We start from the raw sequence: 21,105 nt of genomic DNA, 5'->3' as shown, positions 1-21,105 counted from the left end.
GAGTCTCGCTCTGTCACCCAGGCTGGAGTACAGTGGCATGATCTCAGTTCACTGCATCCTCTGCCTCCCAGGTTCAAGTTATTCTCCTGCCTCAATCTCCTGAGTAGCTGGGATTACAGGTGCATGCCACCACACCCTGCTAGTTTTTTTGTATTTTTAGTAGAGATGGGGTTTCACCATGTTGGTCAGACTGGTCTCAATCTCCTGACCTCATGATCTGCCCACCTCGGCTTCCCAAATGGCTGGGATTACAGGCATTAGCCACCATGCCTGGCCAGGATTTTTTTTCTTTCTATTGCATTGTCAGGCTGCAAATTTTCCAAACTTTTATGCTCTGTTTCCCATTTATTTATTTATTTATTTATCTATCTATCTATCTATCTATCTATCTATCTCTGTTTTCCTTTTAAGACTGAATGCCTTTAACAGCACCCAAGTCATCTCTTGAATGCTTTGCTACTTAGAAATTTCTTCCACCAGATACCCTAAATCATCTTTCTCAAGTTCAAAGTTCCACAGATCTTTAGAGCAGGGGCAAAGTGTTACCACTGTCTTTACTAAAACAACAAGAGTCACCTTTGCTCCAGTTCCCAATAAGTTCCTCATCTCCATCTGAGACCACCTTAGCCTGGACATTATTGTCCACATCGCTATCAGCATTTTGAGCAAAGCCATTCAACGATCTCTAGGAAGTTCCAGACTTCCCACATTTTCCTGTTTTCTTCTGAGCCCTCCAAACTGTTCCAACCTCTGCCTATTACCCAGTTCCAAAGTCAGTTCCACATTTTCAGGTATCTTTTCAGTAGTTTCCCACTCTACTAGTACCTGTTTACTGTATTAGTCTGTTTTCACATTGCTAATAAAGACATACCTGAGACTGGGCAAGTTATAAAAGAAAGACGTTTAATGGATTTACAGTTCCAAGTGGCTGAGGAGGCTTCACAATCATGGTGGAAGGTAAGGAGGAGCAAGTCACGTCTTACATGGATAGCAACAGGCAGAGAGAGAGAGAGCTTGTGCAGGGAAACTTGGCTTTATAAAGCCATCAGATCTCATGACACTTACTCACTATCATGAGAACAGTATGGGAAAGACCTGCCCCCATGATTCAATTAACTCCTACCAGGTCCTTTCTACAACATGTGGGAATTCAAGATAAGATTTGGCTGGGGACGCAGCCAAACCATATCAGTGCATATACACATATAAAAGGTAACACAGGGCCGGGCGCGGTGGCTCAAGCCTGTAATCCCAGCACTTTGGGAGGCCGAGGCGGGTGGATCACGAGGTCAACAGATCGAGACCATCCTGGTCAACATGGTGAAACCCCGTCTCTACTAAAAATACAAAAACTTAGCTGGGCATGGTGGCACGTGCCTGTAATCCCAGCTACTCAGGAGGCTGAGGCAGGAGAATTGCCTGAACCCAGGAGGCGGAGGTTGCGGTGAGCCGAGATCGCGCCATTGCACTCCAGCCTGGGTAACAAGAGCGAAACTCCGTCTCAAAAAAAAAAATAAATAAATAAAAGGTAACACAGTACCAATAGCAAGGCTGTACATGTATCATACACATACATGTGTATGTATGTATATAACATATAATTATTTTTAAAATTCATATATTAAAGTGAAGAGTGATGAATTGTGCAAGTATTATAAACTAATGTTAGAAGGCTTAAAGACTTCCTCTTATTATAAAAGAATTTGAGGCTGGACATGGTGGCTCATACTTGTAATTCCACTTTTGGAGGCTGAGGTGGGTGGATCGCTTGAGCCCAGAAGTTTGAGGCCAGCCTTGGCAACATGGTGAAACTCCATCTCTACCAAAAATATAAAAATTAACCAGTCTTACAACCAGATCTCAAATAGATAAATAGATTTAAATGTAAAATTATGCCAGGCGTAGTGGCTCATGCCTATAATCCCGGTGCTTTGGGAGGCCAAGGCAGGCAGATCACTTGAGATCAGGAGTTCCAGACCAGCCTGGCCAACATGGTAAAACCCTATTTCTACTAAAAATACAAAAATTAGCCAGGCATTATGGCAGGCACCTGTAATCCCAGCTACTCAACAGGCTGAGGCAGGAGAATCACTTGAACCCAGGAGACGGAGGTTGCAGTGAGCCAAGATTGCATCACTGCCCTCCAGCCTGGGCAACAGAGTGAGACCCTGTCTCTCTCTCTCTCTTTCTCTCTCTCTCTCTCTCTCTTCCCCCCCTCCATCATGCACACACACAATGTAAAAATAAAATAATTTTTAAAAAAATTTCAGACATACAGAAGCAGAGAGACTGTTATGGAGAGTCCCATATACACAACATGCAGCTTCTGTATTGATCTCCTCATGACAAATTTTGTTTCATCTGTATCCCCACTTACTCTCCCTTCTCTAGTTATTTTGAAGGCATGTCCAGACATCATTTCATCCATAAATGTGTAGAGCTTTGTTTTTGTTAATCTTATTTATGGAAAATACAAAATGAAGACCATTTTGTGAACAAATATAAATCTTTCTTCCCAGGATAAGGAGCACAAGTGTCCTTTGATTTGTGGGAGGAAACTCCGTTGTGGCCTTCATAGGTGTGAAGAACCTTGTCATCGTGGAAACTGCCAGATATGCTGGCAAGCCAGTGAGTATCTTCACTGTATAGTTTATTAGAAGAGTTTTTTTTGAAATTCAGACATAATATACTTTGAGAGATTGATTTACTTAGAATGTATGGATTCTTGAACTAAGCCTTCATTATTTCAAATTTGTTGAGACTTTAAAATTAAAGTTATTTTGAATGCTGTATTGTAGTCCCTGAATATACAAAACTTAGGATATGAGCAGTGATCCTGAGATGGGACCTAGTTTGTTAATAGATTCCTTCTCTGTCATCTGCCTCATATATGTTATTGACCTAGGTTCTGTCCTCAACAGTCTTCTTTCTCTATTATTTGCAGCAGTTGGCAAACTTCTGGGTTGTTGAGCTCATTTGCATTACTAAAAATTATCCTAAAGAGCTCTTTTTATTTAAGTTATATTTATCTGTACTATCATAGTAGAAATTAAAACTGAGAAATTTTTCAAATAATTTATTTATTAGTATATTTAAGAAGAAAAATAATATACTCATTGCATGTAATCACAAAATTTTTTTTAAATAACTATTTTCAAAAAAACAGAATAGTGGATACTTGTTTTAATAGAAGATAGCTGGATTCTCATATCTACTTCTGCATCCAATCTGTTTGATATAGTTGAGGCCTATGAAAAAAACTCAGCCTTAAACAGATAGCCTTACACAGGAGAAGGGAAGAGTATTTTAAAGACGTTTTCAAATAATTATATTCTTTGAAATTAGACCAGAAATCAATCTCATTTCAAAAAGAACTTGACTCAGTGTTTTTGTTCTCTGTCACTAAAATTCATTGGACTTTCTTATATTTTGAATGGATCTTTTTAACCGTGTGTGATTTTTATAATAGCACACCTTGATCATTTGGAAAATAATTGTTCACTAAGTTATGTGATCTTTAAAATGTTGACAAATTCCCTATTATAATATTAAAAACTCAGTCATTAATGTAATCTCCAGTCTAATTATAAATATGTTGGGAAAAGTATTAGGAAATTGTCAGAATCATAGTAATAAATGGAACTTCATATCTGCCTGTGCCTTTTTCACCAGCTTAGCTTTAATGAAATAAAAACGTCTTTTAAAAAAAGTAGCACCCCTCAAAAAAATATCCTCTAAAAATACAAGCAAAAGTGTGTGTGTCTGCATGCACATCCCAAACTCAGAAAGGATTCATTTGTTTTACCTGCTGCTCCACCAGGTTTTGATGAATTAACCTGCCATTGTGGTGCATCGGTGATTTACCCTCCAGTTCCCTGTGGTACTAGGCCCCCTGAATGTACCCAAACCTGCGCTAGAGTCCATGAATGTGACCATCCAGGTGAGTGCCATCTTGCCTTCACACTTCAGCCTGCTCACACCATGTCATTTAGCATCCTGCTGTATAACTGTTGTCGCTGCTCTAAAGTCATGGTGTGATGGCTGCCCCTTGTTCCCTATGCTCAGGGGCTACTTGTGTAAAGGTGAGTCTGTGATCTGGGGCACAGCTTGGAACCATAGTGCTCTTCATTGGTTTACTCTAGGGATGTCGAACACACCTGAAAAGGTTGGAAGAAGCCCCAGCTGATCATCTCTCTCAAGAACTTTTCTTTGTGGTCTCCACTTTGGGTACATAGTTCAAAGTTTAGCGTCTTTTTACAAAATTAAAAGTGACTTTTTTGTTGTTATAGAAGCAATAGATATTTATCATATTAAAATTAAGAAAATAGAGGCCGGGCACAGTGGCTCACACCTGTAATCCCAGCACTTTGCAAGGCCGGGACAGGCGGATCATCTGAGCTCAGGAGTTCAAGACCACCCTGGCCAACATGGTGAAACCCCGTCTCTACTAAAAATAGAAAAATTAGCCAGGCTTGGTGGCAGACACCTGTAATCCCAGGTACTGAGGAGGCTGAGACAGGAGAATTGCTTGAATCTAGGAGGCAGAGGTTGCAGTGAGCCAAGATTGTGCCACTGCACTTCAGCCTGGGCAACTGGGTGAGACTCCATCTCAAAAAAAAGAAAAACAGCCAGGCACAGTGGCTCACACTTGGAATCCCAGCACTTTGGGAGGCCAAGGCAGGTGGATCACCTGAGGTCAGGAGGTCGAGACCAGCCTGGCCAACGTGCTGAAAACCCATCTCTACTAAAAATACAAAACTTAGCCAGGCATGGTGGCAGACGCCTGTAATCCCAGCTGCTTGGGATGCTGAGGCAAGAGAATCTCTTGAACCTGGGAGGCCGAGGTTGCAGTAAGCCGAGATTGTACAATTACACTCCAGCCTGGGCAACAGAGCAAGACTTTGTCTCTCAAAAAAACAAAAAGAAAAAGAAAGTCAAAAGTTTGAGATTAAATAATCTATTATGTTACTGCCTAAGAATTATACCTTACATGTATTTCTCAGGGTCTTTTTCCATGTGCAAATATATATGTTTACATTTTTTCCCCAAAATAAAAGTGGGATCCTACTGAACTTAATGCTTTTAACTAGCTTTTTTTTGCTCTTATCATTGTATTTTTAATCTGTCCCCTTGTCAATGAGTATTTTTTTACAATATAAATTTTTAATGGCAATTGAATGTCCTGTTACATGGATAGGCTATGTAACTTATTCAGTCAGTCTTGTGTTGCTGGACATTTAAGTATTTCCAGCTTTTCTCTGATAAACTGCTCAGCTACCAAGCCAACAACCACTTGACATCACTCAGTTTTCTTATCTGTCAGGTCTAGTTGCTGGCTTTCCTCTGGCATCATACTGGGCCCATCATTTCATTTTACCGAATACTAGAGGCAAACGTGAAATAATTCAAGGGACCAGATTGGATACCCACAGTTAGTCCGGCAATATGATTCAGTCTTAGAGCTAGAAAATCAGCTCTTGATTTGTTAAGTTAATAGAGTAAAACAGAACTAAACAAATTCTTCATGAAGTAGAATGTTCCCTCCTTCCTTGGGGATCTTGGAATAGCCCTCCCAGTATGGTTTGCAAGCCCCTTCTGTGAATGCAAGCATTCACACCAGCATGAAGTACATGGCCAGGCCAGTATCCACCCATTCCTTCCTTTACACTTACTTTCAGGTGTTACAGATGAAGTCCAAATCCTCCCGGACAAGGTCCATAGTAAGAACATCACCATTTGTGAATTGTGGTGTTTTAGCCTATTTTGTTCTGCATTCATTTCCACTTTCTTAAGTGTTTATTTTATATCTAGCATGGTATCAGACACAGAGGAAGAGAAAAATAGCCCGTGACCTTGAGGTTCTTATGATCTCCCTAGAGGAGGAGAATGGTAGTTCAATACACATGATAAAACCACCTGTCACATGAAGATGAGCTAAATAACGTGGCAGCAACCCATATGCGTAAGAACTGAGACACCTGGAAGTGTGAGGGAACTCAGGCTAGAGTGTGGTCAGCCAAGGAAAGCTTTGTTGTAGATGAGTTTTGATGAACCTCCCTTTATAGGCAGTAATGAAATTGGAAGGAGTCAGCAGAAGCATTTTAGATGGAATTAATAGCAAAGATATCTGAGCAGAAGTGAGCAGTTGCTGTGTAAGGTAGGGCCAAAAGAATGTAGTAGAATTGGATGGACCATTTGGCTGTGCTGCAAGAGATGAAATGGGAAAGCTGCCTCCTCTGCTTCTGTTTTGGCATGTCTTTTCCGCCTTGGTTGGGTTTCTTTTTCTCACTCATGCTCGTCCTTCAACACTTTAACATAAAGCTAGGTACTTACTTTTTACTTTGCTGTGACCACTTTTTTTTTTTTTTTTGGAGACGTAATTTCACTCTTGTCACCCAGACTGGAGTGCAATAGCGCAATCTCAGCTCACTGCAACCTTCATCTCCCAGGTTCAAGCAATTCTCCTGCCTCAGCCTCCAGAGTAGCTGGGAATACAGGTACACACCACCACACCCAGCTAATTTTTGTAATATTAGTAGAGCCGGGGTTTCACCATGTTGGCCAGGCTGGTCTCGAACTCCTGACCTCAGATGATCCACCTGCCTCAGCCTTCCAAAGTGCTGGGATTACGGGTGTGAGCCACCATGCCCAGCCCCTGTGACCATTTTTTAAAAGTACTCCCAGTTCCTGAATTTAAAAGTTTCATGCTGTATGCCGCTTATATCATGTATAATGGTTTATGTGGCTTTATTTAGAAAGTATTCCTAAAGTTACCTTTCTCTTTCTGCAGTGTATCATTCTTGTCATAGTGAGGAGAAGTGTCCCCCTTGCACTTTCCTAACTCAGAAGTGGTGCATGGGCAAACATGAGGTAAGTTTTCCCTCTAAGTGCTCATTGTTCCAGGCAGAAGTTCATGATTTTATTACTTAAGAATTGTTAGTCTCTTCGTTTCTCAAAGTAAATACACTCAGAAGAAGAAGCTTTCCATTGCTTAAAATTTTTTTCTTAAGATACAATTTGCATACAACATGATTTACCCTATTTATTGTACAGATCCATGAGTTTTAACAAAAGCATACATACCATCATGTAACCACCACCACAGTCAAGATGTAGAACAGTTCAGTCACCCCCAAACGTCTTTCATGCCCCTGTATACTCACTGTCCCCAACTTCCAACCACTGAAAACCAATGATCTGTTGTCTATTCCAATTATTTTACTTTAAAACAGTTAAATTTTTTTGTAACCACCTTACTACTGCAAGAATGGCAATAATCAAAAAATAATAGATGTTGGCATGGATGTGGTGTAAAGGGAACACTTTTACACTGCTGGTGGGAATGTAAACTAGTACAACCACTGTGGAAAACAGTGTGGAGATTCCTTAAAGAACTAAAAGTAGATTTACCGTTTGATCCAGCAGTCCCACTACTGGGCATCTACCCAGAAGAAAAGAAGTCATTATACGAAAAAGATACCTGCACACGCATGTTTATAGCAGCACAATTCACAATTGCAAAAACATGGAACCAGCCCAACTGCCCATCAGTCAACGAGTGGATAAAGAAATTGTGGTGTATATATACATACCATGGAATACTACTCAGCCAGGAAGAAAGTAATGGCAATCACAGCAACCTGGATGGAAATGGAGACCACTATTCTAAGTGAAGTAACTCAGGAATGGAAAACCAAATATTGTATGTTCTCACTTATAAGTGGGAACTAAGCTATGAGGACTCAAAGGCATAAGAATTATACGGTGGACTTTGGGGACTCTGGGGAAAGGATGGGAGGCGGGTGAGGGATAAAAAAACTGCACATTGGGGCCGAGCACAGTGGCTCAAACCTGTAATCCCAGCACTTTGGGAGGCCAAGGCAGGCAGATCACAAGGTCAGGAGTTCGAGACCAACCTGGCCAACATGGTGAAACCCTGTCTCTACTTAAAAAAATTAGCTGGACATGGTGGCGTATGCCTGTAATCCCAGCTACTCGGGAGGCTGAGGCATGAGAATTGCTTGAACTCGGGAGGCGGAGGTTGCAGTGAGCCAAGATCGTGCCACTGCACTCCAGCCTAGGTGACAGAGCAAGACTCCATCTCAGAAAAAAAAAAAAAAAAATTGAAAAAAAAACAAAACTACACATTGGGTACAGTGTACACTGATCGGGTGATGGGTGCACCAAAATCTCAGAAATCACTACTAAGGAACTTATCCATGTAATCAAACGCCGCCTGTTCCCCAAGAACTATTGAAATAAGAAAAAAGGAAAACAAAATCACTACCATAACAGATACAATAATGAAAAAGTCTGAGATGTTGTGAGAATTGCCAAAATGTGACGCAGACACGAAATGAGCATGTGCTGTTGGAAAAGTGGAACAGATAGACTTGCTGGACACAGGGTTGCCACAAACTTTAAATTTGTAAAAAATGTGATATCTATGAAATGCAATAAAGTGAAGTCCAATTAAAAATGCATATTTGTTGTAGACAGTTGGTAAGATTTAATTCTGCTACTGAGAAAGAAATACTCTTTAACATTCTGGTGTATAAACCACCAGACATGTGATACACATTTTTCCCTCCTCTGGTTAGGATGATACTGTTTTCTACATTCCAACTGTCGTATACTAAAAAAAAAAAAAAAAAGATACTGTTTTGTAACCTGCTCTTTTTGCTTCATGATGTATTGGCCAACATTTCATGAAACTCTCTTGACATCTATGACAACGTGCCATATTCTTTTGTCTTCATGGACTTATATACCTACACTGATTTCCTGTGGGTGGTTCTCATGTCCTTGGTATTTATTCTTTTCTATAAATTTCACCTCTTCCATTTTATCCATTCTAAAACAATGTGTTATCTTTGTATTAATGGCTTGTTCAGACTTGATTCAACAGATATCGAGTATGAGTACCTACTGTGTGCTAGGGAATAGGCTAGGTTTGGGTGATTTGGAAGTGAACAAGACTAACCACTTCCCTTGTGGAGCCTTCACTTTGGGTCGGGAGGCAGGCATGAAAACAGACAATAGCAGTAATGTAGGAAATACAGAGGGCTAAGGAGGTTGGAAGGGCTCTCCAGGTGTTCTGGAAGAATTAATGTCCTAAAGGATAGTGAGAAGAAAGTAATGTGGAGAGGATGAGACAGGGCAGAGCATGTGCAAAAATGATCCCCATTGCCCATAGGTAAGTGTTTAATGATGAGAACTACGTTCTACCAAAATATGAATTCCAGCATGATGGGAAACATGAATTTCCTAAATGTTGGAGGTCTATTCAAGGGGAGAAGTCATGTCACTTCAGTAGAAGTATATCCCTCATTTTGAGGGTTAATGAAAGAATTTGAGTGAATATATAAGACTAGCCTTTGGTCGTACAAGAGTCCAATTTCAGCAACTTTTTCCTATGGTGAGGAAGCCTGGAAACAGACCATTTTTCAAGAAAAAAAAAAATGAGTTGTGGGTTCCATGGCCTGTTGCCTCTTAATTTTTTAAAGGACAGGACTGCCTGAAGCTGTGGAGACCTTGACTTGGGAGGCGTGAGGAGAATTAAGTAATTACAGAAAATAGCCTTCTAGCCTGGGCAATCTGGTGGGTTCCTGACTCTACAAATAATACAAAAATTAGCGGGGTATGGTGGCATGCCTGTAGTCCCAGCTACTTGGAAGGCTAAGGCAGGAGGATCACTCCTTGATCCTGGATTTAACTCCTTGAACCCAGGAGTTAAAGGCTGCAGTGAGCCATAAATGTGCCACTGCCCTGCAGCCTAGACAACAGCAAGATTCTGACTCAAAAAAAAAGCAAAACGGCCAGATGTGGTAGCTCACGCCTGTAATCCCAGATTTTGGGAGGCTGAGGCAGGTGGATCACAAGGTCAGGAGTTCAAGATCAGCCTGTCCAATATGGTAAAACCCTGCCTCAACTAAAAATACAAAAATTAGCTAGGTGTGGTGGCAAGTGCCTGTAGTCCCAGCTACTCCAGAGGCTGAGGCAGGGAAATTGCTTGAATCCTGGAGGCGGAGATTGCAGTGAGCCAAGATTGCCCGGGTACACCCCAGCCTGGACAGCAGAGCGAAACTCCATCTCAAAAGAAAAAAAAAAAAAGGCAAAACAGGCCAGGCATGGTGGCTCACGCCTGTAATCCCAACACTTTGAGAGGCCAAGGCAAGCAGATCACCTAAGGTCAGGAGTTCGAGACCAGCCTGTCCAACATAGTGAAACTCTGTCTTTACTAAAAATACAAAAATTAGCTGGGCATGGTGGCATACGCCTGTAGTCCCAGCTAATCGGGAGGCTGAGGCAGGAGAATGGCTTGAACCCCGGAAGGGGCGGTTGTAGTGAGCCAAGATCACGCCACTGCACTTCAGCCCGTGTGACAGAGCGAGACTCCATCTCAAAAAAAAAAGCAAAACAAAACAAAAAAATGGCCCTGCCATCAGTCTCAGAACACTGGGCCAAGGTTGCCCTCCACCCCAGCATCTGTAAGAGTTAGTCTATTGACTGCTTTAGCAGTTTGGAGAGGAGGGAAAAGATCATCTGGTCCTCCCAGTTAGTCATAGCTTTTTTCAAACATTTCCTAGTTATCTAGTTACATTTGTTTATTGTCACCTTGGAAAGTTTATGTCCCAGATGACATTTTTGGTTTCTGCTACAAATCCTTTTAAAAGTAGTCATAACAGGCTTTTTTTCTTTTATTTGAGACAGAGTCTCTGTCACCCAAGCTGGAGTGCAGCGATGCGATCTCAGCTCACTGCAACCTCCACCTCCCAGGTTCAAGCGATTCTCCTGCTTCAGCCTCCTGAGTAGCTGGGACTACAGGCATGTGCTGCCACACCCAGCTAATGTTTTGTATTTTTAGTAGAGACGAAGTTTCACTGTGTTAGCCAGTATGGTCTTGATCTCCTGACCTCATGATCCACCCACCTTGGCCTCCCAAAGTACTGGGATTACAGGCATGAGCCGCTGCGCCCAGCCCATAACAGGCATTATTTAAAGTTAAGATTTGTTTTCTTCATCTCAAACTAACCAGTCAGGCTTTGAAAATCAAACTGATTGTATTTAAATAAATAGAGCTTTAAAAATACAGCTTTTAAGCTGGATGCAGTGGCATGTACCTATAGTCCCAGCTAATCAGGAGACTAAGGTAGGAGTATCAATTGCACCCAGAAGCTCAAGTCCAGCTTAGGCAACATAGTGAGACCCTCTCTCTAAAAATTAAAATAATAGTAATAATCCTTATTTTAAAAACTGGGCTGAACGTGGTGGTTCATACCTGTAATCCCAGGACTTTGGGAGGCTGAGACAGTTGGAATGCTTGAGGTCAGGAGTTCAAGACCAGCCTGGCCAACATGGCAAAACCCCGTCTCTACTAAAAATACAAAATTAGCTGGTCGTGGTGGTGCGTACCTGTAATCCCAGCTACTCAGGAAGCTGAGGCAGGAGAATCACTTGAACCTAGGAGACAGAGGGTGCAGTGAGTCCCGAGATTGGCGCCGCTGCACTCCAGCCTGGACAACAGAGTGAGATTTCGTCTCTGGCTATTCTATAGCCAGATGCAGTAGCTCACACCAGTAATCTCAGCACTTTGGGAGGCCTAGGTGGGGGGATTGCTTGCGCTCAGAAGTTCGACACCAGCCCAGGCAACATGGTAAAACCCCATCTTTATAAAAAAAAAACAAAAACAAAAACAAAAACAATGCACCTGTAATCCCAGCTACTTGGGAGGCTGAAGTGGGTGGATCACCTGAGTCCCAGGGAGGTCATAATCACGCCACTGCACTCCAGCCTGGGCAACAGAGTGAAACCCTGTATCCAAAAAAAAAAAAAAAAAAACTTTTAAAAGCTCAGAAATGTTTTAAGAGAAAATTAAACCCAAATTTCGCATGGAGATGAGAATCTGGCTACTTCTGTCTCTCCTAGTTACGAAGCAACATACCCTGTCACCTGGTTGATATCTCTTGCGGATTACCCTGCAGTGCCACACTACCATGTGTGATGCACAAATGTCAGAGACTCTGTCACAAAGGAGAGTGTCTTGTGGATGAGACCTGCAAGCAGCCTTGCACCACCCCCAGAGCTGACTGTGGTCACCCATGTATGGCACCCTGCCATACCAGCTCACCCTGCCCTGTGACTGCTTGTAAAGCCAAGGTGGGTATTTCTGGCCCAAAATGGGGCACTGACTGGTTCTGAAGCTACTAGTGAGTCCAGAACTGTCTACAGTGGCCCCTAGTCATGCATCTTAATCAGGGGTCATTGGTTGAAAAGAATCGAAAGTAAGAGAAAAGTCGAGTAAGTGATACAGGTTTCTACCTGCTGAAGTTGGTACCCACTGCCACAGGACCACAGTCTGTATCTCCCTTGGATCAGATTCTCAATAGACACTGATTGTTTACTCCATTTATTTAACAAATGTATAAATGTCTTTTGCGCAGGACATAGTATGAGGTGCTGGGGATAAATTAGTGCACCAGAGACATGATTCCTCACAGTCTGATGGGACAGATACTCAGTTATTACTTAGATAACTAACTACGGCTGTGGTGTCAGGAGAGAGCGGTTAAAGCCTTGTGGAGGGTGCCATGAGAGCAGGTAACTGGAAGGTTTAGCCTGGTCTAAAGGATCATGTATGGCCACCATGAGGAGGTGGAATTGGCTAGGCCACAGCTGGGCCTAGGTCAGGTGTCTGTCTCTGATGGTAAAAACTTCATCCTAGGCCTTCCCTTGTTGAGAAACATTAAGTTTGCCCTGCCCTCATGGCTCCTTTGTGGAGGATACCCTGTAGTTTGTAATTAGTGATAGGCGGGTTACAGCTGCCTGCTTGGTAGATTCCTGAGCTATGTATATGTAAAACATCTGTGTATTAATAAGAGTAGATGTAGAACATCTGTGTGTGAATAAGAATCACCTGTCAAAGAGGAAATAAATGCATGGATGAATCTCTGCACAGGGCATGCAGTCCTGGAGAGCTGCAAGCCCCACGGGCTCTCGGGCTATTTGGTCCCCAGAGTAGATCACTCTGTTGGCTATCTGGGTCAGTCTCACTGCCATGTAATACCTTCAGTCCGTCCTGGGTGAGAGTCTCCCAGCCAAGCTGGTTCTCGGTATTTCCTTTCAGCCAGAATTAAGAGCAAAAGTGGTTTCCGAAAGGGGGCATTGTGTATGAGGCACTTCTTTCCTAGCATGTCAACAACTGTATCAATTTGCATGTTGGTTAGCTTCTTCCATCTTGGAGAGTGGCCACCCACTGACTCTCTAGTCTCTGCCGTAGTTTAAGAGAGGATTTAAAAGTGAAAACTGCTTTATTCATATGGTTCCAGTGTGCAAAAAGTTGATCCATGTTCATCTGACTTCAGGTAGAGCTACAGTGTGAATGTGGACGAAGAAAAGAAATGGTGATTTGCTCTGAAGCCTCTAGTACTTATCAAAGGTTAGTATTACTTAAATGTTAACAACTGGTGACCAAGGTGAGACAGATACATGTGTTTTGTTTTTTTCTTAAAGCTAGTGAAATGAACTAGTGGGAGTGGAGAAGGAACAAAGAAATCTGTAACTGGTTTTGATCAGTTAGTTGTAAACAGCTCTGCACAGATACATGTTTTGTATAGTATCCTTCCAACTTTTTTAAAAGCTGGAAAGGTGTTTGTTTGTTTGTTTGAGACGGAGTCTTGCTCTGTTGTCCAGTCTGGAGTGCAGTGGCGCGATCTCAGCTCACGGCAGCCTCCACTTCCCAGGTTCAAGTGATTTTCCTGCCTCAGCCTCTGGAGTAGCTGGGATTACAGGTGGGTGCCACCACGCCCAGCTAAGTTTTTGTATTTTTAGTAGAGACAGGGTTTCACTGTGTTATCCAGGATGGTGTCCACTCCTAACGGTGTGATCTGCCCACCTCAGCCTCCCAAAGTGCTGGGATTACAGGTATGAGCCACCACACCCAGCTTTTTTGTTTTTTTTGTTTCATTTTGTTTTATTGAGAGGGGTCTTGCTCTGCTTCCTAGGGTGTTCTCCCACCTCAGCCTCCCAAAGTGCTGGGATCACAGATGTGAGCCACCACACCTGGCTGGAAAGTTTCTTACATTTTTTAAAATTTAATTTCTCTAATTCAAAGAAAAAGTGCTGCTTTATGTACCTTTTCTTCCCTAACTTTAGTGTTTAAATAACTTTTAAGTTTCTCCGCTTCCTTCTTCCTCTTTCTCTTTTTCTCTCTTTTGGTCTTTATCTTCTTTTTTTTCTTCTTCTTTTTACAAATTTTCTGTATTAGTTTATTGTCACATCTTTTAGTCTTACTACATTGTGAGATAAGAAGGGAAGATGGGCCAGGCATGGTGGCTCACACCTGCAATCCCAGCACTTTGGGAGGCCAAAGCGGGCCAATCACAAGGTCAGGAGATCAAGACCATCCTGGCTAACACAGTGAAACCCCATCTCTACTAAAAATACAAAAAATTAGCCAGGCATGGTGGCATGTACCTATAATCCCAGCTATTCGGGAGTCTGAGGTAGAATCGCTTGAACCCAGGAGGCAGAGGTTGCAGGTCACTGCACTCTAGCCTAGGCAACAGAGTAAGACTCTGTCTCCAAAAAAAAAAAAAGAAGGGAAGCGTGTGAATTGCTTTCACATCCTACCATTTGTCATTGGCACAGCCAGGGCTAGCCCTGTGCTTCTCTGGTGTGAAGGTTTCTAATTGTTCTGTGAGGTATCTTTGCAGCTTCCTGAAGTCTTGGAACCTGTGAAGTCATATAGGGATCTGAGTGCAGAGGTGGAGGTGTTAGAGATTGAATGGTTTTATATATATCTCTGGTTAGATGGGGAGATGTGCTATGGATAAAGGACTTTAAGGGATTTCACACATTAGATTGGCTGTGTTTGAATGCCTACTAAGTGCCAAGCTTTGCTCTAGGGGATACTGAGGAATTGAGTCACCTCATCGCTTCCCATTTAGCTGCTTAGAATATAATTGAAGAGATACAACATAAATATATAGGTAGTTTATAATAGCCGGGCTTCCAAGGCCACACCGGTTTTCATGTGATAGATTTGCTTTTTTTTTTTTTAAGATGGAGTTTCACTCTTGTTGCTCAGGCTAGAGTGCAATGGCGTCATCTCAGCTCACTGCAACCTCTGCCTGCTAGGTTCAAGTGATTCTCCTGCCTCAACTTCCCAAGTAGCTGGGATTACAGGCACCCAGCACCATGCCTGGCTAATTTTTTGAATTTTTAGTGAAACGGGGTTTTACCATGTTGTTCAGGCTGGTCTTGAACTCCTGAACTCAGGTGATCCACCTGACTTGGTTTCCCAAAGTGCTGCAATTACAGGTGTGAGCCACCGTGCCTGGCCTAGATTTGCTTTTAAAGAGGTCTTCTGTATCCCAAGTATAAGGAGGTTCTTTTGAAACTGCAATGCCTCTTTTTCCCTTTCTTTTTTGTATTTCAGAATAGCTGCAATTTCCATGGCCTCTAAGATAACAGACATGCAGCTTGGAGATTCAGTGGAGATCAGCAAGTTAATTACCAAAAAGGAAGTTCATCAAGCCAGGTAATTTTTAAAATGCATATATGTGCCTTCTGACTTCAATTAGAGGGCAGGGATCATTCATTTATCTCAATCCTTCGTAATAGAGCCTTGCATACATAATAGATATTCTACAGACATTTGATGTTGAGACATCCGCTCCAACCACAATGAATCCTACTCAGGAGATGACTAAGACTAAAGGAGACTTTTCCAGGCCTCACAGTAGGAAACAGAGACCTCTGTGTGTTTAGCTTAACCCGTATAAGAATAGAGAGCCCAGAGTGGTGGCTGTCTCTGGAGAGGGAGATCAGGCTGTTAAAGGGGCTCCTGTGGAGCATTTGGGGCTGAGAAGCCAGGGAACACTGAGGCCACTGGAGGACTCCTAGACCCCATAACAGAGAGGCCATCCCACCTGTCCTTGAGAGGGACCTCATCCAGCCATTCCTGGATTGGGGTCCCTGGGAAGGTGGTATTTCCAGGGTAAGGGTACTAATGGAAACTGAAGAGTAGGTGGCCTCACAGGCTGCTTCCTGGCCTGAGGGAATGTCCTTTGGCAGGAGTCAGCTGTGCTTCCAGGTTGACTGAGAATTTCTTTTCTTGCTAGGTAGGAGCTGTACAGCCTGTACTCTGACTTTATTTTTTTTCCTTTGCTTATCAAGGCTGGAGTGTGATGAGGAGTGTTCAGCCTTGGAAAGGAAAAAGTAAGTAGTTGCAGCTGCTTTTTTAATCTCCCTGCCCTTGAGCTCCGTGAAATTAATGGGAGGGAGCAACCCTTCACACATCAGACGTTCAATCAGCTCTGTGCTGAGTATTTTACTGTTATCAAAGAACAAGAGAAATGCAGTTACCAAGAGTTGAATTGTCTTAAGGATTAACCACTCAGGTGATTTCAGCATATTGAGAAACATGAGCTGTGTGGTTTTGGGCATGATGTAAACATCACATGCCACAGCATATTTATTGAGGGACTGGTCAGCTTCCTGACTCAGAGATAAGAGGTTTAAAATAATGTTTAGTGAACTTTCGTTTGAAGTTTAGCATACATATTGAAGATCTAAAGTGTACAGATCAGTGAATCATCACTAAGTGAATACAGTTGTGTAATCAGCACTCAGGTGAAAAGATAATTACCAAAACTGGTCTTGTACTCTGCATAAAGGTAAAACCTCTCTCCTAACTCTTTAGTTTGTTTTTGAACTTTATGTAAGTGATGAAATCATGTACTTTGTATTATTTTTATCTGACTTCTTTCATTACATTTTTGTGACATTCATTCCTGTTGTTGCATGTAGCAATGCTTTATTCATTTTCATTCCTGCATGATATTTTATTGTATTACCCATTCATTTACCCCTCCGACTGTTAATGGATATCTTTGTATTGTTATAAGTATTAGACTATTATAAATAAAACTGTTAAGAATTTATTTATTTTTTTTTTTTGAGATGGAGTTTTGCTTTTGTCACTCAGGCTGGAGTGCAATGGCACAATCTCCATTTACTGCAAACTCTGCCTCCCAGGTTCAAGTGATTCTCCTGTCTCAGCCTCCCAAGTAGCTGGGATTACAGGCGCACACCTGGCTAGTATTTGTATTTTTAGTAGAAATATAGTTTTACCATATTGGCCAGGCTGGTCTCAAACTCCTGACCTCAGGTGACCCACTTGCCTTGACCTTCCAAAGTGCTGGGATTACAGGCGTGAGCCACCACGCCCGGCCCAGAATATTCTTAAACTTGTTTTGCTCTGTATCTCTGTATGTTTCTGTTGAATATAAACCAGGAGTAGAATTGCTGATTAATTGGGTTTGCGTATATTCAGCGTTAGTAGATTCTGCGTGTCCAAAGTGGTTGTGCCAAATTACACTCCCGACAGCAGAGTGACGATTCCCATTGCTGTACATTTTTGTAGCACTTGGAATTGTCAGTCTTTTTAATTTTAGCCATTTTTGTAGATGTACATAGCAAGATGTCATTGAGCTTTTAATTTCTATTTTCCTGATGACTTAAGAGATTGAGCACCTTTCTTATATTTATTGGCCATTTGGCTATCCTCATTTTTGAAGTGCCTGTTCAAGTCCTTTGCTTATTTTTTCATGTTATCTCTTTTGTATTGATTAGTAGGAATTCTTTATGTATTCTGAATATGAGTCCTTTGTTGGCTTTATGCATATATTGTGAGTATTTCGTCACCCTCTGTACCTTCATTTTTTACTCGATGTTTTTTTTATTCCAGAAGCTAAAGTAGAACTCTGGATGTCTTCTTGATAAACAGAAATTTTAGTATTAATATTTCCAGTTTATCTGAGTTTCTTAATAAGCACTTTTCATGTCCTGTTTAGAAAAATTCGTCTATCCTGAAGCCATGATGATATTCTGTTACTGTCTAGAAAGTGTATTATTTTACCTTTCACATTTTAAATCTACAGTTGATTTGTACTAATTTGTTTTTTTTTTTTTTAGTATGGACGTACTGATTTTTTTTTTTTTTCTGAGTATGGATAAGGAGATTTTACCATTCAGCTTTTTTCCATGTGAATATCCATTTGACCAGTACCAAGATTGTCCTTTTCCCAGCACTCTGCAGTGCCACTTCTGCCATAAATCATGTATAAACCTGGGCAACTTGGCAAAACCTCATCTCTACAAAAAATAAAACTAGCCAGGTGTGGTGGCACATACCTGTAGTCCCAGCTACTTGGGAGGCTGAGGTGGGAGGATTGCTTGAGCCTGTGAGGTTGAGGCTATGGTGAGCTGTGAGCACCAGCCTGGACTATATACTCTGGGTGGCAGAGTGAGACCCTGTCTCAAAAAAAGCTAAAATAAATAAAAGTGTATCAAGTGTATATGTGAGTCTATTTCTGAGCTCATCCTGTTCAATTGCACTAGTATCATGCTGACTTAATTATTGTGCCTGCATAACAAGTCTTAGTATCTGGTAGTATATACCCTTAACTATGACTCTTCTTCAATATTGTCTTGACTGTTTTTTATTCTTAGCCCTTTAAATTTCCACTTAATATTTTACTTTTTCTTTTATTTATTTATTTTTTGAGACAGAGTCTTGCTCTGTCACCCATGCTGGAATGTAGTGGCACAATCATAGTTCACTGCACCCTTGAACTCCTGGGTTCAAGGGATCCTCGTGCCTCAGCTTCCAAAATAGGTAGGACTACAGGGACACACCACTACTTCTGTCCAAGTTTTTCTTTTTCTTTTTAAAAGAATTTTTTTATAGAGATGGGGTTTTACTATCAGGATGGTCTCAAACTTCTGGCTCAAGTGATCCTCCTGCCTTGGCCTCCCAAAGTGCTGGGATTACAAGCATGAGCTACTGCACCTAGCCCATTTCCACTTACATTTTATAATTGGCTTGTTATTATAATATATATCCAAGAAACCTGCTGGAATTTTGATTGAGTTGGTACTTGTAGATCAATTTGGAATCTTTACAATACTGAATTTTCTAATCCATGTGGAAGGTATATTCTTCCATTTCATGCCTTCTTTGATTCCTCTCAATGATACTTTGTGGTTTTCTATATATAGATTTTCAGTGTATTTGTTTTCAAAAGATTTGTTTCTTGCTTTTTGATGCTGCTGTACATGGGGTTTTTTTCTTGTATTACTTTTCATTTTTAAAATTTATTATTTAATGTGACAAGTGTTTTTGTTTATTTTGTTTTTGACCAGGTTGACATCCTCAAGAAAAAATGCAAATTACAGGGCCTTCATTTTAAAGCAAATGCTCATTTTAGGAATGTGTTATAGAAGATATTTATATGCATAAAAATATATCACAGATAAGACCAAAAAAATGGCTTGTTTTTTTGTTGTTGTTGTGTTTTTATTTTTTGGTTTTTTTTTTGTTTTTTTTTTTGCAACAGAGTTGCACTCTGTCTCCCAGGCTGGAGTGCAGTGGCACAGTTACAGCTCCTGCAGCCTCTACCTTCTGGGCTCAAGCGATCCTCTTACCTCAGCCTCCACACCCAGCTAATTTTAAAATTTTTTGTACCAAACCCAGCCTCAATTGGTATTTTCTAACTGTTTGTTGCTAGTATTTAGAAAGACAATTGATATTTATTGACTTATTTAACAACCTTGCTAACTTTATCTATTTCTGTTAGTTTATTGTAGATTCTTTTGGATTTTGCATATATACCATCATGTCTTCTAATAGTAGTAATTTTATTTCTAATTTCTGTTATTTTTTTCTTTTTTCTTTCATCTTTTTTCTTTCTTTCCTATTCTTTTATTTCTTCTTCTTCTTACCTCATTGCACTGGCTAGGGCCTTCAGTACATTGTTTAACGGAAGGTGCCAATAATAGATATTTCTGACTAATCCTCCATCTCATGGGAAAAACTTAGTATTTCACCATTAAATATGTTGTCTGCAGTAAGTTATTGAGGATACTCTTTATCATATCAAGAGGCACGACTGGCAAACTTTCTGATTCTAGCAAAGATTGATTAAATTGAATAGCCCTATAAAATATTAATAATTGGAGAATTTAGATGAAGGGTATATAGAAGTTTATTGTAATATTCTCATCACTTGTCTTTGAAATTTTTTGAAGATAAAAAGACAAATCAGACAGAGTATAGCCCTGCTTTACCTTGAAGTTTGACTTTCAACAATTTTAATAGTACCTCTTTAAGTATGAAATGTGTAGAAGGTAATATGATGACTAGTAGTGCTGTTCAAATTTTCCTTGGTTTGACCCTTATAACTTTCTAGTGAGTGCTGTTCAAAACCCTTGTCCTTTAGGAACCATCAGTTAGTATTTTCAGCAGCAGAATGTAAATTAGGAGTCCTAAGTATTCAGAATTGCTATACTGAAAACACAGAAGGCCTCCAAACATGGAAATTCACTTTTGGTGGTTGAAAGAAATATTGTGCACTATTTAGAGCCAGAGCTCTAGAGTCAGATTGCCTGGATTTGAATCCTAGCTTCACAAATCACTTAGCTGTGAGACCTTAGGCAAGTCACATATTCTCTGTAAACCCTAGGTTTCTTAAAAACCTAAAAATGATGGCAGTTACAGTATCTACCTTCCAGAGTTGTTGTGAGGATTAATACATTAAAAATGATACTCATAAAACTCTCGGCACAAGAGCTTGGCACATAATAGGTACTCAATAAATGTTATTGATTAAAACTAGCTATTTTTGAAAGCCTTTTGAATTTCCCCTCAATCTTGGTGATGACATAATAACCCTTACTATATAGATTCTTTCATAAAAACACACAAACCTAAGAGAAAAAAATGGCAAATTTAAAGCAAATTCCATCTAAAGTTATGTCTGTATATACACACACATACATATACACATATACCTCTGTGTATGTGTGTGTGTGTATGTGTATGCATGTGTGTGTATCTCTATTGCAGAAATAAAAAACTAGCAGGCCAAATTCAGCCCACTGGCAGGTTTTATTTGTGTTTAAATTCAAATTAGTGCCCAACTAAAACATTAAAAGATCTTCCCCTAAAAATTCTCAGATTCTTGTGGGGCATTAAGCTTGTAAGTGACTTCTGGTACAGTGTAAATGAAAATTGTACTAAGTGCTAAGCTGAAATCTATC

The 21,105-nt window shown here is 40.8% G+C and overlaps 1 protein-coding gene across 6 annotated transcripts in view; it reads left to right on the top strand.

The window, feature by feature from the left end:
• NFX1 (nuclear transcription factor, X-box binding 1) overlaps positions 1–21,105 on the top strand; it is an 81,841-nt gene that overhangs the window by 50,333 nt on the left and 10,403 nt on the right. For 5 of the 6 annotated variants that reach the window (XM_032299965.1, XM_032299966.1, XM_032299963.1 and 2 more), the window contains 7 exons: positions 2,520–2,628; positions 3,821–3,940; positions 6,791–6,870; positions 11,929–12,159; positions 13,365–13,438; positions 15,440–15,541; positions 16,180–16,221. In XM_032299965.1, coding sequence (XP_032155856.1) covers positions 2,520–2,628; positions 3,821–3,940; positions 6,791–6,870; positions 11,929–12,159; positions 13,365–13,438; positions 15,440–15,541; positions 16,180–16,221 — 758 coding nt within the window. Of the gene's footprint in view, positions 1–2,519; positions 2,629–3,820; positions 3,941–6,790; positions 6,871–7,422; positions 8,484–11,928; positions 12,160–13,364; positions 13,439–15,439; positions 15,542–16,179; positions 16,222–21,105 lie in introns of those variants that run through there. The other variant, XM_032299968.1, reaches the window with a different exon arrangement.

The sequence above is a fragment of the Sapajus apella genome, unplaced genomic scaffold, assembly GCF_009761245.1.
Source record: "Sapajus apella isolate SASKATOON/1434 unplaced genomic scaffold, GSC_monkey_1.0 scaffold42, whole genome shotgun sequence".
Lineage (NCBI taxonomy): Eukaryota > Metazoa > Chordata > Mammalia > Primates > Cebidae > Sapajus > Sapajus apella.
This window is presented reverse-complemented; position numbering and strand designations above follow the sequence as displayed.